Here is an 18,064-nt window from a genome sequence, read left to right as displayed (position 1 = left end):
ACAAGGGTGTGCAATGTACGTCTTTCATGTGTAGCCATTCTGGAGAAGTTTGAAAATCTCACCTGCAGCTTTCTCTATCTTGTGTAGTGCAATGACAGCCACTCGATTTTCATACTCGCCTCATTTCATCCTGACCTGTATCACAATCACCTTCAGCCATCCACAGCACACCACACAATGACTCCGGTCTTACAGCTCCCCGTGGGCAAGTGCTGCCCTTGCCCTGAAGGTGTCCAGCCAGCCTCCAAAGTTGTGACAGTATTTATGATATGACTAGGTATGTAATATGACTGCAGGACATCATCATAGAGACAATAAGCGCAGTGTTTTGAGTTATTTTACAAGATCGTAAGTCAATGACTTACCATGTTCGGCTACCAATTTGGCTTATCAAAGAATTATAAAGTAAACCATACCTACTGCTTGATTATTAACATTAACTTCTTCCTTAGCTAATTTCCTAGCCATTTTTACCTTACTAGTGATGGACACCATCGATTGATCAGTATTAAGAAAGTTGTAACACTACTTTTTGAACCAACACTTAAGGAGATTTCAGACCGAAGCGGCTCATGTCGCTTGGGAACAAGCCAATCAACAGCAACGTTTCACACCGTAGCAGCAAACAAGCTGCACAAGCCAGTGTTCGATTGGTGACATCCTCAAGTAGGCTGTATCACCTGTCACTTCGATGTGATATCTCCTTTAGACGACTACATTTCCAACTAATAATAGTCAAACTGTACTTCGATCAGTGTTCCGACTAATGTGGTGTTGTGTATCACATGAAAATCCATGAAATTGTTCAAGTCTCTGTTACTTCAAATCCAGATGACATATGAGCCTAAGATCATTTTTATCACCATTCTGTGGGCATCGACAAATTTCAGAGATAGTGAGTAAAATTTGTTTAAAAATTCTCTTGATTTGATATTTAATGACACTATATTATTATGACAATACATGTGATCTATTCAAAGTAAGTGGCTTGGAAATTTAATGTGGCAACTATTAATTTACAGATGATACGAAAGAGTAACCTCTGTGAAACTTTTACAGCCCATTATGTAGTCGCCAACATTGTGTACAACCGTTGCCAGTGATGTGGAAGTATTTCTCTAGCAGTGCCTGTTCTGTTGATGATTTGAATGGAGTGGTCTATTGCAGACCAGGCTTGACCGATTAAAAGTTGCCTTCTAAAAATTTCCGCAACTACATTTTACATTGGAATATCACACTGCGGTTGTAGAAATGTAGCGCAGGAATAAATCAAAACGCTGTTGTTCTCTCATGAGCCAGATTCAAAAACCAGATTCATTTCAATATGGAACTGGGACCCTATTTAAACTGATTCGGAAAAAAGGTTCCTGGACCATATTTAAATTGATCCTGGAATAATGATTCCTGGAACGAATTTAAATTGGTTAGGAAAAAAGGTTCCCAGACCGTATTTAAATTCATCTGGAAAATAGGTTCCTGGACCGTATTTAAATTCATTCAGAGAAAAGGTTCCTATAGCATATTTAAATTGATCCTGGAATAAAGGTTCCTGGAGCGTATTTAAATTGATCGGGAAAAAGTTTCCTGGACCAGATTAAAATACTTACAGATAAAAAGGTTCTTTATGGTCCAGAACCCATTTACGCTTGATGATTTTCTCTCCAGGACCAGAATTGAATTTATTTAAAATTCCTGGATCTTTAACAACCCTGATTCATACCGATACCAATGCTTGAATATTGTAGCAATTATAAGTTGTTCAAAATATTTTTTAATATTGGTGGGTGAGTATTTTGCTCCAATTATATGCATAAATTTACCAACTTCAAATTTTGCATAATTTCCAGGATAATTATACTGCGAAAGTACAACGTGACATTTTTGCAGACTCCAGGAGAGACAAAAATTCCAGAGAGTATAGGCCGGTGTCAGGAAATAAAATCAACTGATACTTTCCGATACCACATACCGATACATCTGCAATAGTGTCAGTTCACCTCTATTTGACATTATATAGGAACAAGATGCTTTGTGTTGCACATCAAGAATACCAAGTTAATCACATAACAGGACAATTGCGTAATATTGAAATTGTGAGGGAGATTCATGCAGGAATTGAAGAACAGTCTGAATTGGGCAATGTAGTCTGAAAGTTTATTTAAATATGTGAGGGAATTTATTTAGACAAAATGATTTGAAATTCCATTATTACTGCCATGTAAAGATTCTACTAATTGCTGGATCAAAAGTGTTGTGTTCCACTCCAATTCTAACTTTTTAGATGAGCAGAGATTCTTTTAAGTGATTGTGACAATTTGATTAAAAATATGTAGAGATATCAACCAGGTGATTTCCAGACTTCCGTCCCTGAAGATGAGAGTGACGTTAGCTCTCAAAAGCTTGGAAACCTATACAGAAATCAGACATACATTTTTCTTCTTCCAGTATTGAATATTCACATTCTTAATGTATGTCCGGAAAATTTAGGAATCTGTATTTTAGTGAAAGTTCAAAATCCAAATCAAATCCACATAATGTGTTTGGGAAAAGGAAAGCAGGATGAAACCTCAGTTAAAAGAATTCATTACCATTAATGTGATGGTAGCAAAGAAAGTATTTGTATTTTTTATACCTCTAAGAATATAAAGTACACTGTAAATGCAGTTTTATGAAGCACATGTAATTTTCTGTAAAAATTAAAAGTATCCAAATCACAAGGAAGGTGAAAAATACATTGCTTTGTAAATATGAAATGTTTTGTTAAGTGCAGCAACTTAAGCAGTTTGTACAGTAAGCAAACAGAGGATTTAGTAACTGAAACAAATTACAGTGGAACCCCGATTTTTTGTTCCCGGATTTTACATTTTCCTGCATTATACATTCAATCCTGATTGTCCCAACATAGCAAAACATCATAAAATTTTTCTCGACTTTACATTTTCCTGCATTTTAAGTTTTATCAGCTTGGCCCCCTCAAAAACGTAAAATCGAGGTTCCACTGTATCAATTAACTGAGGTGCATTCTGGACAGCATTCGTACGCTTGTAGGTTTCAATATGCTCACCATCTCACCACAAGCCTACTGGCTATCATCACCACCTTCATGTAGAGAACAGTTCCAGAGTTTTAGGAATGCTTCCTGAAAGTCGTGTTGAGCGACTCCCAAGACTTGATAGTAATTTCTACTGTTGCTATTACAACCACTTGCAACATATTAGGTGGATATGCAGAAAAGGAAAGCCGTGGAGATACTACCACCTAACATGTACACAGTATTTAATGTGAGAAGTATTTAGTCCGAGGTTACGGACAACTTCTTATACCTTCAAGCATTTCTGTTGCTTGCGCAACCACACACAATCAAATAAATAGTAATCATTACTTTCGATGATGCCTTTCTCATTTAATTCTAATTTTATAGATCTTCAATCTAGAAAGCACATATATCTCTTTATTATTTTTTCAGCGCAAGATAACGTCATATGGTACCATCTACCACTATACACTCAAGTTCAATTTGTAACCCAAACTTATAATTATGTATTGGCCAGTATAGTCAAACCCAGATATTTCTGCCGTGATCGGCGCTGTAGAACGGAAGAACCAGTGTTGCTAATCTGCTCGATAGAAAAATCGCTACAGTGCGCCGAGGCACAGCTGTTCGTAGAATAAGCAAATTAGAGAACTCAGCTCTATCTAACGTTGAGTTTTAAACGCCATGCATTATAACCAGGGCTGGTATTTATATGTGCTAACAAGTGACTTTATATGTACATACATATGGACTAAAACTGCTAAATGTGGACTAATCCTTGCGCAAAATTACCCAAAATGATGGATAGAAGACTTCTTCATAGTGATTTCAAATAAAATTAAACAATTTATTATTTTTCCATTGCATTAATGAACCTGGTGGCATTTTAACTGTTCACTACCAGTAAGCCTGTCCACACTGGTACTTTAACTGCAACGACATGTGATGCACGACTGACACTACCACTGGTTTGAGAACTAATAACACTAATAACTCCTCCTTAAGCAGTATTATTGCCTCTCTGTGATGTACCTTTACAAACGATGCCGGCTTCCGCAACAAGAATAAGAAATACATATATTGCCACCAGACGATAAGCCACGCGGCTTTTTCTTTTATTATGAACTTGTCACTCATTTAAACATGCCAATTTCAACACACACAAAATAAAACCAACATGCATCGCAATAAGCAGCAAAAATAACCGCTTCCATCATACAATTCCTACAATAACACGTGCTGGTGCCGGAGACAAGGGTTGAAATGCTCATGCATCTACATAATTTATTTATTTTGAGCAATTCTAAAGTGATGAAATATGAGCAATAGTACTGGAGGCATTATGGAATTTAATGTTCACTAACCAAACACATGCACTTTCACTTACACACACGCAATACACGCACACAATGTCAAACCAGTCAAATACTTAAAATAAAAATATGGTGTTGACAATCCAACAAAACTCACCGTCATTTTGCCTTTCTCCTTCCGTAACAGAAATGGTGCTTCGTATTTACAGTTGGCAACACTACTTACTAGCTAGCCAATGAACATGCACTGCATAAACAAAGCATGCATGCTATATTGCCACATTACCGTCCCTGCCGAATGGTGTGAACCGCGAGCTGGAGTGCTATTCAATTGTTTTCAATGATGTTTGCATGTGTGTGTCCAGGAATGGAATGACAATATGACAACAATGGTGAAGGTTGGCGAGCAGGGTAGAACTTGTGATGCTAAGAGAGAGGGAGACGAAACGAAAATTGGTATCTGCGAATTTTCGAACACTGTCATTCACCGACTGAACTTGGGTGAATGCTTATTATCCCACCTTTGTTCACATGCACCATCCGATGGCTTTTTTCGAAAGTACATTTCATACACTTTCAAACATATATCTTAGATTTTTAGTGTTGTCCCCTGTTCGCGAGAAAAAAATTAGTTGCCATGACTTATGACTTAACCCACATATTTGCAATAGTTTTGTAGCTGCGTTAGCCTATTAAACAATTTCGAATATCTGGAAAACAGCGAAAGCAAGCCAAATGAATATTCACATGATCTTGTTGTTTGGAGGGGTGAGGTTTGTTTCAGAACTGCAATAATCATGACATCAAAATCCTCCCACCTGGCATGGGGTTCTCCACAGTGATCTTGAATTCTCATGATTACCTAGCCGAAGCCAATCGCCAGCTGGCAGACTCCTCCACCTACGATACAACCACTGTTGACCTATCAAGCACACACCTCAGCAAAATCCAGGAATTCATCCACATCTGAGGCCTCCCTTGAAGGCCTGACACCATCCACTATATCCACACTCACCCCAGACAACCTCTGCTCAAAATTCACAAACCTGGCAACCCTGCAAGACCTATCGTTTCCAGCCAATGAAAGCATTTCAGCCATTGTCCACTTCCAACTTCAGCCTTTTGTGAACGGTCTGCCCTCCTACCTCCATGACATCAACCATTTTCTTCAGAATATCAACGCCATTCCACCATTGCCTCCAAACGGCATCCTTGCTGCCATTGATGTCACTTTCCTCTTCACCAGCTTCCTTCACTCCCATGGCCTCCACTTCATTGAACTCTACCTCCATAATAGACAGAAATCCCACAATCTCCGTACTAATTTCCTGACCCACCTAGCTCACATTGTCCTCGCATGTAACAAATGTACCTTTGAGGACAAACATTACCAGATCTGAAGCACAGCCATGGCCACCAGAATGGCCCCATCATATGCCAACCTCTTTATGGGAAAACTTGAACAAGAATACCTGTATACTACCAAACCCTTAAAGCCATTCCTCTGGTTCTGTTTCATTGGTGACATTTTCATGCTCTGGACACAATTTTATATACCGCTCACAGTTTTCGACGAACCTAGGTAGAGAACCAAGTTTTTTCTGTACAGACTATATCTTCGATTTGAACCTGTCAACTCTTCAAGTCAAATACTCACTTCCGTTTCTGCCATCTTTTTTCTACCACCGATTTTTTGCCACTGTCCGGTGAGTGTTTCCCTATTTCCTTCTCACTTACTATTTAGTCCTTCTGGCCCTTCTTCCTTTCATATATGTGTGTGTTTATATTTAAGTTTATGCATATATCAATTATATTACCTTCATTTTTCTTCCTGGTCTCGAAGCAGCTAAAAAGTTCATGTGGTATGTTTAACTGGAAGTAAAGTCGTCGTTACAGCATCATTTTCACCAGGTAAACAAAGTGGTAAAAATGTAATATTTCTATTTCAGGTTAAAGAGGGAACGAGAGGAAATGAATGAAGTCCGTAAAGAGCTGGAGAGAAGTCGTTCGCATGTGGAGAGAGTGTCGTGTGCGCTCGACCAGTCTCAAGCAGAAGTTTCCTCTCTCCGTGACCTGCAACAGATCTGTGCACAGCTCAAGGAAGAGTTGGAACGCACCAGGACACAACTTAAGGAGCTACAAACCCGAACAGCAGCCGTGCAGTTCGAATCGGAAGCCCCATCGTCTCGAGCTGCTTCTCAGTCATTTCACCACCGTACAAGAGAAGGTGCCTCTGAAATGAGCATTGTACCACAATCTGAATGCACCACAAACAAGTGTCAGAGACTGAAGGAAGAACTTAACAGATTGTGCAACGAAAATAGTGACTTGCGAACCAATACAGAACAGCAAAGGCTACGCATTCATGAACTAACAAAACGTGCATCGTATCTTGCGAACGAACTTGAAGAAAGTCACCTTGCTATCAGAAAGTCACGTGTTTCATCCCGTGTGTCTTCGCCTCCAGCAACACCACCTCCCCCACCTCCTTCTCCACCCCCTCCTACTCAGCCTTCTGTTACACCTGCTCCCTTTCCTTTTGTCATGCCTCCAATTATCCAGAGTTATTTCCATCCAAGTGTGCTTGGATTAGGTGATGGCTTAGCTCGCTCACAGTCACCCACAAAGCACCCGTCACCTCAAAGAGAAGAGACGGAAAGAAGAAGAAGACCACTGAAGAGAATGGTGTCTCACTATGACAGCGACAGCACAGATGTTAGCAGTAGCCCTACAGATGAAATTCTCCATGAAGCTCGACGGCGACTGCGTAAACTTGAGGAAGAATCTGAAGAAGTGGACCGAAACTATCGAAATTTCAGATTAAGACAAGCGTATCACTTTGCCAGTGTACCATATTCAATTCCGACAGTATTATCACGACCAAGTGTGATTTCTAAGCCAATTCTCCCAACGTCATACACTCATGGGAGCATGTTTCTTTATAATGTCCTAGACAAGCAAGCCCCACCAACCACTTCAGCATCGAATGCAAACTATACCGTTCCTGCAAGCCAGCCTTTTCATTTGTGTCAGTGTTCAACTGTAACAAAAACTGACCCAGCGACAAATATTACTGACTTAAGTCATGTCATGACTTCTCCTCAGTTACTCACGGAAACTGTATCAGCAACGAAGGTTCCGAAGATCAGTGGACTACCTGGGGGATCCAAGAATTGGTTGAAGTCATTGCGTGAAGGACCATTCTTGACTAAAGCTACCTCTTCATCATTGTTTCCAGATGAAACTGTCCACACAACATCTAACAATCAATATCACAGGGGGTCTGTGTCACCTATTTTAGACTTGATCAGTGATGCCTTTCCATTATACACAGCGACGAGTTTTAAACCAATTACACCAAGTAGTAGTCAGCATACACTGTTTTCATCAGTACCCTCAAAGAATTTGCAAACAGGTACTAACACAAATGACCTTCTATCTCCAGTTGTACAAAATAGCCATTTTCCTAACCAAAATGAGCCATTCCTCACATCATCAAATACAAGATTTGCTGCTCGTAGTACTAATACATTTAATAAATTAGGTCATGTACATTCATGCAGTACAACACCTGATCTTGAGTATAATTTGAACTGCATACGTGATTCTGAACTTTTTAGTATAAATAGTGATGATCGTCAACGATTAACGGACAGACATCTTACCTTGTTACATAACACTTCATCAAAACCTTTTGAAGATGGATTATATCCGAGAAATTATGCAAATAAATCATCTACTTCATTACTTTACACCAGCGAGTTTCCTAAAAGTAGTGTAGTATTGCCACATGAAAGATTAATTCCGTCCTTTTCAAAAAGCACTCGCTCAAAATCAATGGATTCTGTCTCAAGAGGAAAACAATTTGGAAACAAAAAATTTCACTCTACAACTTATACAGATCTTTCAGAAAAATCTGATCATCCTGTTACAGAAGGAACAAGAAAATCAGTAGAACAACTACTTGAAAACACTAATTCTTTGTTTCAGATTTCTTCTTCAGAAGTAAGTAATAACGCAGCTAAAGAATTACAAAACAAAGTTAACTTTAAAGAAACCAAACCAATTCGGCCAAAGTATCCGTATCCTGACGTAAAAGAGTCCTTGTTGCCTCAAAGTCCAGGTAGACATTTACAAGACTATCTTCACAGTAAGTATACTTCATCTTTTCTCCACTCTCAAAATAAAAGTCAGGATGAAAATGACCCTGATAAATGCACAATACAACGAACTGATGAAAGAGACCAAGGTAAAACTGAAAACATGAAATCAAGAAAATTTGATGTAAGGAAGAATAAGTTGCACGCAGAGAAGAGTAACTCAACTTCATCTTCCTCAGAACGTGAACCTTTCCACGTCTCGCTAGATAAATCCTCCGCGGGGACAGTTCAGTATTTAAAGCGAGACAGTAACAAACAAACTGTATCTTCAAAATTAGAAGACGGTATAGATTTAACTGAAAGATCAAATTACAAATCTCCACCTCCTCCTGTGACTCAAGTACCGTTGAGTGACAGTCCCAGAAACTCACCTTTTCTCTCAGGAGATGAAAGTTCAGTAGCATCCCTGAAACCAAGTAGTAAGAAATTAATTGAAGAGGTAGTTTTGAAAAATGATAAGCCATCCCTAGATAATAATATGGAAGATCATAATTCATTTATATCAATGCACAAAACAAACAAAAGCAGCGACAACTCTCTCTCCTCCTTACCAAAAGATAAGTCTGCTGAACTCCACAAAGCTCAGGATGGATCTGACTATATTCACAAAAAAGAAAATGAGAAAGAACAAACTGCTTTTGCAGCTGCAGCTACGAAAGAAGATCTGAGAGAACCTTTCCAGCGAGACACTAGCGCAAGATATCCTAAATTCCACACCTTTCAAGAAAAAAAACATGTGACCTCATCAAGCGCAGAAGATGTGGATGATAGTCAAATTTCTTGTGGTGACCTAGTCGCAAGAGAAGAAAATGATGACGAGTGGTAACATAAACTTTGGTGAATGTTTGTATGTACTTGTACATATATTTAACTTTTTATGCTGATGTTGTTCTGACAGCAAAATGAATTTCTTTTCAAATTTGTTTTACAAGAGAAATATCTATATATATATTTTCTAAATATTTATATTTTTGTGCACATATGTAATGTCATTGTAACAATGTTTCAGAAATGAATTTGCTGTTATGTAAGTGTGCATGTCAAACATGTCAAAATGAAATGTGACAAATTTTAAGAAAGAAATTGTGTTTTCCAGAAAATTTAATTTTTATTTCTCATGTAAAAAGGATTCAGTATTTAAATGTGATTTAGTTTGTTTGCCCTTAATTTGTGTTAGTTGCTAATTAAAGATTCAGCTAATTTAGGCCTAGGATCAAGATTGTACCTGATCTTCTTCGTATATCTTTGAGCTTCCAATTAAGAGGACAGAAAGAAAAGAGGTTTTAGATCTTAAGTGGCTCAGTTTGCAGAATGAACAGAAACATGTGATGAATGGAAAAAACAGTATTTGTATTTTCTTCCTCTGGAAACTTGGTGTGCGTTTCTGTATGAAAGAGGGGAGAATCCATCTCAGAAATATTTTGAAAGAAAGGTAAGATATTTATATTGTGTTGAATTAATGTAAACACTTTTAAGACCACACAAAAGAAATCTTTTAACATGGTCACATAAACAACGTTACCACCTCAGAATAAATATATACTATTTATTTATATGGAACTGAACAAATTGGTAGCAGTGACTTGAAGCAGTGTTGCATATTTTAGAATTTACATAGTTCTGAATCCTACCACCAAAAAGCCAAATACATATCATTCAACAACAGCAAGATGGAGAATACAGGTTTGTAGATAAGCTCATTTTGATGCATCAAATATATCTCGTACTATAATACAAGATACTCACTGTAGTGTTAAATGCACGTAAAGTGTAAATGCGTATTACATGAAGAAATTGCAATAATATACAAATAACAAATACATGTACTTCAAAATTGGTTCCAAGGTGGCAACATTTTTCATCATACTACCGTGCTATATGTTTTATTTTGTGTACTCCTCAAGTGTTTCATCCTTGTTCACACAAAACATCAATCTCTTGTTCATTTCTGAAATACAAGGGTCTGAGTAACAGGAACTTTTCACAAGAGTACTTACAGATATTGTTGGATTCGACATAGTCACTCTGCTTCACAACACACTTTGTCCACAAGAAGAAAACTTTTAGTTGTGGCCTTCAACCAACTTTGCATGCCTCCATTACGTCCTTGTTATCTTCAAACTTCTGACCTAACAAATGTACAGTGCCTTTCACTGTCGAGTCTTCCGTGAAGCGGCGGTTAACATGCCGGGCAATGGGAGGCCGTCTGCCGGCATTTAGACCCATAGCTGTACGCTGACTTTGGCACTGAATGTGTCAGTGCCTCAGCCAGATAGCACGTGTTTGTGAAGTTTTAAGGTGTTAGCAAGTGTTTTAGATTGTTTTGTTTTAGTTTACGTATTACTGGTGCTTTTCTGCTGTCTAATAATGCCACGCTATCTGTACAATTTGAAACAATGCATTTTTATGTACGACTCTTAAATCATTACGAATTCTTGCAGAGAAGTCGGAAGGCATTTGGCAGCAGAATTTCCAGATGTTCCTGTTCCACACACAGGCAATGTTCGAGAACTTATGAGCAAATTTAGGGAAAATGGGTCTGTTCTTGATAAGAAACAAAGGGTAAACTGCGTGTGCTTACTGAGGAGAAACTAGACAACGGAGCACAATTGGAACACACTTTTCAAAAACCCTCCAGCTCCTTGCACAAGAAACATACATTTCCATCACATCTGCATGGCGAGCTACCAAACTTTTAAACCTGAAGCCATACATTAGAAGAATTGAAAGAAAATATCAGCAGAGTAATTGAAGCAATTTTGTAAGAGGAACTGATGCGTGTTAGTGAAAATCTCCTTAAAAAATGCCGTAAATGTGTGGAAGCAAGAGGACATCATTTCCAACACCTCTTGTAACAAGGTACGTGCTCATTTTAATTTTAACTGTCTGTGTAATTGTACGAGAGCCTATTTTATTACATAGCTAGTGGTTCCATTTATGTGGATGTAGCATCCAGTTTGCCAGCAAACGTGCTCTTTCTGCCCGGTGTAACAGCCGCCACTCCTCGGAAGACTCGGCCCTGAAAGGCATTGTACTTTCAAAGGCCCAGACAAGTGAAAATCTGATTGCGACACTCCACACTCTACAGTGGATCAACAAATTCCATTGTATGCACAGCTTTATGGGTGTGGGCATTGTCATGAAGCTACAATGCTCCTTTTGAGAGAAGTCCCATGGGTTTCAATCATATTGCAGGCTTCAACTTGTTCACCAGCATGTTACTGTATATAGCACTAGCCACAGTTTAACCCTTTTTGTGAAAGTCCACCAATATTGACATCCCGAAAGATGGTCACCATGATTTTACCAGCGGAGCGTGTCTCTTGAATTTTTAAATGGTTGGAGATGATTGGTGCTTTCACTGCATCGATCATCTCTCAGTCTCTGCTGCATATTTTCCTATACTCAATGTCATTAGGTGTACACAGAGCATGACTTATGTTTAGGGAACGGAACTTTAGGTAAATAAACTTAATGCGATAAGATAGACCCCCTCGTTTTTGAAAAAAATTCTGATCATAGCCTTATATGTCAACACAGCAAATTTTATATTACATAAAAACACATATTTTCCAGTTTTCCGTATGTAAATACATATTTTTCGAATTTTCATTTTAAATACATAAAATCGCTCATTGACTTCAACTACCTCGAAATCCTCGAAGGAAAAATGTTTATTCTCCGCACCTCTTGTATATTGAGAGTGTTAGGTTTGTTTTGTCTTTGAACACGCTCGCTGGCAGACTTCTGGCGCCTCGCCTACGATCCTATTGAGGGAAAATATTACCCCCACTGGATCTAACTCAAAAGTGCTAATGTCTAAATAATGTACAGAATATTTTGGGAAAAACCAAGGTTTTCAAACTGTGTGCCAAATTGCACATGTTTTGGAAGGTGAAGTAGAGAAAGAGGAAGCTTTGGAAAACTTCAGCATTAGGACATTTCATGCTTCAAATATGCAAGAATTGTTTCTTGTGACGTGGAGCGATCTTTCTCATAATATAAGATGCTTTTTGGAGATAATCGTCACAGATTTACAATGGAGAATTTGGAAAAACTATGATGATCCACTGCAACTCTTCCAAAAAATAGCTCACTAAGAGGTAAGCATTTAGAAACTGAATTCAGGTGTGGGTCATTCCACGTCAATTCATCCAGGCCATGTCACCCACCATCCCCGATTTTGATGAAATTCGGTATGCTTATAGAACTTTTGATGCTGATTACAAAAATGACAACTTTTTTAAAATTGGTCAAGGGGTTCAGAAGTTACGCGCTTTTTAAGATCTCCGTGTACGCCACATCCGGCTCCACTTTGAATGACACGCATTAGGTTATAAACCATCGTATCTTCCCTCGGGTTTGCCGTAGAAACTTCAAGTTTGTTTTCTTTTGTTCAGAATAGTATAAGCTTTCATTTAAATAACATTTCAGATGAATGCATCAATAAACATGTATTTTTATATATAGTTTTATGTATTTTTTTAGAAAAATAAATGACTAACTTCAAGAGCAAATTTCATGCAATGCCCCCCCTTCAATTTCCCCCCAATTTTATATGTAGGTAGCTCAGAGTGTGTACTAATGCCTGATGAAAAAATTGGGATGGGCGGTTCAGAGACAGGGTGATAAAAAAATAATTTGCATAAAATGACATTAAAAGTAAATCTTATTAAAAATGCTTATGTATTTAGCACAAAGCCTGAAGTACAATATGTTTCAAGTTACAATATTCAAAATTTATGTTCACTAAGCATAGGCGTAACCTGGCGGGGGAAAGGGAAGCATTTGCCCCCTCTAAAATTTATAAGTTAAATATATTTTGTGATCCTCCTGGCACTTGTGGAACAAACGAATAAAGAGTAATAATTGTGATTTTTCAAATGTATTTATCAAATAATCCTGGACACTATTTTTATGTGATGGAAAACTTTGCGATTATCTCAACCCGAAGAAAGTTTCCAAGTGACCCATTAAGATAGTACCTAAAAATTGTACTCTATGCATTGCCAAAATTTCATGTACTATAAATTGTGCCGTTCACATTTTAGATGGATATTTTGACCATTTCAAACACACTAAAGTATTTGACTTATCACTAAGTACATATGTCCATCCATTTGTGTTGTTAATGTCCACTGGACACAGCATACTTTTTGGCCAGTAGTGGGAAGTTGATGGACAAAGTGGATGCAAGAATTTAATAGCTGCATCGCCATTTTCACGTGGAATTTTGAAGCAATCCTACAAACAAGTTTGAGTCACACACACACATGCTACTACATAACTGTTCACTGTTGGAATTCGAAAGCCACTTCTTCACAAAAGTCAAACCATACAGTTATACAAAACATATCACATCAGCACTTACTATTTTGGCTCTGACTGTTAAACAACTAGTGTTTCGAAGTAACTAGTTACAAAGTTACAAGTAACAGTTACTTTTTATTTAGGAATTCTAACTGTAACTAGCTACTTTTAAAAGTAAGTACCTGTAACGTTAACAACGGTAACAGAGTTATTTTTTGCAGTAGGGAAATAGCTAAATTGGACAATTCTGTTCCAGACTAAAAAAATAAAATATGTACCTTCTCCGGATTCTACGTGAAAGGATTTACTTGGAATTGCTGGCAAGGAAGCTATACTTTGTTGCATGCTAAATTTAGAACATCCACGCTTTACTGTAATTCATTTCTAATTGTATGTGAAAACTCCATTGTTTTTGGTAGACTGCTGCGTTCGTTTGGAATGTTGTTGTTCAGCTAGGAAAAAGTCATTGTCGAGGGAGTGGATCTTTGGATATTGTTGAACTTGGAATGGAGGAGAAAGAAATAGGTGCAAGTGGAATCAATGACACCATATTCAAAATACCGTAGTCAGCATACAAATGATTTTTAATTATAATCGTTCAAGCAAAGTTGACTGTGTTTTCCATTATTTATTAGCAGTAATAATGTAAATATATGAATACATATTATGTACTAGAAACATAAGTAAAACATGGAAGTCTTCTTGATTATTGATTTTGTGTAACGTTTACACAAATCAATGATCATTAACAGTTAACTGAGTAACTGTTTTAATGATTGACTGTAACTCAGTTACTTGTAAAAAGTAACTTACGGAACCTGTAAATTCAAAATAGTGCATACTTCCTGGTACTGTTGTAGTGCTTTGCAATCGCTGACACGTTGTACTGTGGGTTGTCGTCATTTCACCCTAGATGATTACTAAGAAATATATGCCTTGAATACGATTTCTACATAATTGCCGTACTTGTTGCTTTATACTATAGAAGTCTTTTCAAGTATTTTTACTGTTCCAACCATCCCGTCAGAAGGATATTTTCTGTGGTATGTGGCGAAAAAGCTCCATTTGAAAAAACTTCAATCAGCACAAATGTGTAGTATTAATTCTTACTTCATATTACGTATCCCCATGAAGAGTAGCCAAAAAAGAACTTCCATATTGAGATAAAATGCACAAAAAGAATGTTCTCGAAGATAAATTTGCTAAACTTGTCAATGTTAATAATAATTATATATAATTATATAATATATAAAATTTTAAAAAATGATACAAAAACTTAGATACAGTGGAACCTCAATTTTACGTTAACCAGGAGACCAAACTGAAAAAACGTAATACGCGGGAAAATATAAAATCTCGGAAAATTTTTAACCAGACCATTAAGATTGAATGCAAAATGAAGGAAAATGTAAAATCGAGGAACTTAAATCGGGGTTCCACTGTAATTATTACTTGCAAATTTTAAATTATTCTATAAATTTTGGAGGGGGCAAGTGCTTCCCTTTGCCCCCGCCAGGTTACGCCTATGCTTAGTGAACATAAATTTTGAATATTGTAACTTGAAACATATTGTACTTCAGGCTTTGTGCTAAATACATAAGCATTTTTAATAAGATTTACTTTTAATGTCATTTTATGCAAATTATTTTTTTATCACCCTGTCTCTGATCCGCCCATCCCAATTTTTTCATCAGGCATTAGTACACACTCTGAGCTACCTACATATAAAATTGGGGGGAAATTGAAGGGGGGCATTGCATGAAATTTGCTCTTGAAGTTAGTCATTTATTTTTCTAAAAAAATACATAAAACTATATATAAAAATACATGTTTATTGATGCATTCATCTGAAATGTTATTTAAATGAAAGCTTATACTATTCTGAACAAAAGAAAACAAACTTGAAGTTTCTACGGCAAACCCGAGGGAAGATACGATGGTTTATAACCTAATGCGTGTCATTCAAAGTGGAGCCGGATGTGGCGTACACGGAGATCTTAAAAAGCGCGTAACTTCTGAACCCCTTGACAAAATTTTTAAAAAGTTGTCATTTTTGTAATCAGCATCAAAAGTTCTATAAACATACCGAATTTCATCAAAATCGGGGATGGTGGGTGACATTTTCACAAAATTCTGGATGATTTGACATGGAATGACCCGTGTTTAAAATGCATGTAATATTTTGTTTTTGTTACTAAATGGCTTTTATTTTTGTCACATATTTTCCTGTTTTTATCACATATTTTCAACACTTATGACATACAAAAGTATATATTTCTGAGTTTTTAGCACATAAAGTTCCGTTCCCTACTTATGTTACATTTTGCGATAATTTGATCAGTAGTCACTCACCTGCAATGAAGATTTGCTGTTTCACAGCCTCAGTTTCCACTCTTATCTGGTCTCCCCATTTCAGTGTTGTTTTCAGACATTTTGTCTTGTGTTTTTAAACCTTTCCACCCATTCGTATATTCTCCTCTTGACTCTGGTTCCCAGGTTTGAATCCTAGCCTGGGTATGGATGTTGTGTTCCTTTGTCAATTTCATCATATCATCAATCATCCTCATGATTAGCCAGAAGTAGCAGAAAAATGAAGTAAAATAAACCAAATCTAACAACTGTGTTCACTGAACTTACATACTTCTATAGATTTAAGGTTTCATGCCCTGTAACTACAAAAAAATTAATAACGCTTTCTTGCTTCTCCATGGTGTAAGTCAGTGGAGTGCCCATGTTGTACAAGCTACTTCACAGGTGCATACCGCTCAATTGTTCTTACCCCCAGATGGGGTTTTTGCTAACGAGCCATTTTTGTGTCCCAAAATAAGATTTTTCATTGTGCATGCTTTCCCATGTACTTTCCCTCCTATGGTGGATTTTAATCAATTTACCAGTGCTCAGAGTGGGGGGGGGGGGTGGCTGTGTGAAATGCCCCCCCCCCCCAAGTAAAAAAAATGCTTAAATCATCCCCCACACCTGTATCATGTTATGTTTAGGGAGACAAATTTATGGTAAATAAAAACTGAGGAGAGCGGTAAATAAAATGTTAGATCAGCGGTATATACCAGCAGTGGAAAAAAAAAATTGGCACACACTTTTTTATTATGAGAGGAAACAACATACAAAAGAGCTATAAATTGATGAACTACTTCATTTTTATATACTGTACACATAAACAAGTACTTAGCTGTCCAACCAAAAAGAAAACATCAACACAAAATCACTTAATTTCTAAATTGCATATCTCAAGTGATTTATTCATTGTATGTATTTAAAGGATATCCTTGCTGTCCAACAAATAAAATAATCACTACTGCACATACACAAACACATGTTGAAAATCACATGATGATAAAGAAAATTCATTCATGACTGAACACAAATGACACCATTGTTTCCCTTGATGTGCGGGAACAGACTAATCTTATCGCTGCTACAGCTAGCAAGTTCAATGAAACTGGAAGTTGAGTAGACATTCGGGGGAAGAAAGGAATGCAGCTTGACAGGGAGTTTTTGAACTGAGATTATGTGCATGGGAAATCCCAATTTGCAGCGTCTTCCTGATGTGATCGAAGATAAAACGTTCTTCAGCTGCAAGTGGTAGGAAACTTTAGGCAAACGTATCGTTACTAATTGACAGTTTGCACGCACAACCTCGATTGCCGGTTTTTGCATGTTTTCTACTTAATTTGATGATATTTCACGGTTATTTTGCGAAAAAGCGTTCATTTCGTGGAAAAGCACACATTTCGCATTACTTCGCGAATAAAACTCATGCATATTTCATCATTGGGGGTGTAGTTACGTGCAGAATGTTCAAAATTTCATATTTTTTTCACATTTCGTAATTTCGCGCATCGCAAAAACTCAATGTCCCTAGTTTTGTTGAAACATACAAGTACTCTAACCTAGGAATTTCCACTTCAAGCAATGAATATTAAACCTCTGTAACCCATGCAGCGGCACCGAGTGCAGCCTTTTTTAAAATTTTAAATTATTTTCCTTACCAGTGCAATAATGGCCGGTAACGCACTAGGTAACCTATCTACACTGTTCCCACAAAAACATAGAGTTGTTTGCACCTTTTTTTCTCACATTCTTTCAGTTGCTTACATGCCTCCGAAGTGTCTGGTCCCCCTTTTGCAGCACTCAGTACCACGCACGGGAACGTTCCCTACCTTAAATCATAGCATGCCAGCCATGATTTTGGTGGAAATAAGAATAATAAAATTACATTACGTTGCTTG

The 18,064-nt window shown here is 37.3% G+C and overlaps 1 protein-coding gene across 4 annotated transcripts in view; it reads left to right on the top strand.

Moving 5' to 3' along the window:
* Nucleotides 1-9,611, top strand: part of LOC145993824 (uncharacterized) — a 30,394-nt gene extending 20,783 nt beyond the window's left edge. For all 4 annotated transcript variants that reach the window (XM_083129664.1, XM_083129662.1, XM_083129663.1 and 1 more), the window contains exon 6: nt 6,297-9,611. In XM_083129664.1, the coding sequence (XP_082985790.1) occupies nt 6,297-9,333 (3,037 nt within the window). In that variant the 3' untranslated portion in view covers nt 9,334-9,611. The remainder of the gene's footprint in view (nt 1-6,296) is intronic.
* The last annotated feature ends 8,453 nt before the right edge of the window (nt 9,612-18,064 follow it).

The sequence above is a fragment of the Lepisma saccharinum genome, chromosome 10, assembly GCF_977018435.1.
Source record: "Lepisma saccharinum chromosome 10, izLepSacc3.1, whole genome shotgun sequence".
Taxonomy (NCBI): Eukaryota; Metazoa; Arthropoda; class Insecta; order Zygentoma; family Lepismatidae; genus Lepisma; species Lepisma saccharinum.
This window is presented reverse-complemented; position numbering and strand designations above follow the sequence as displayed.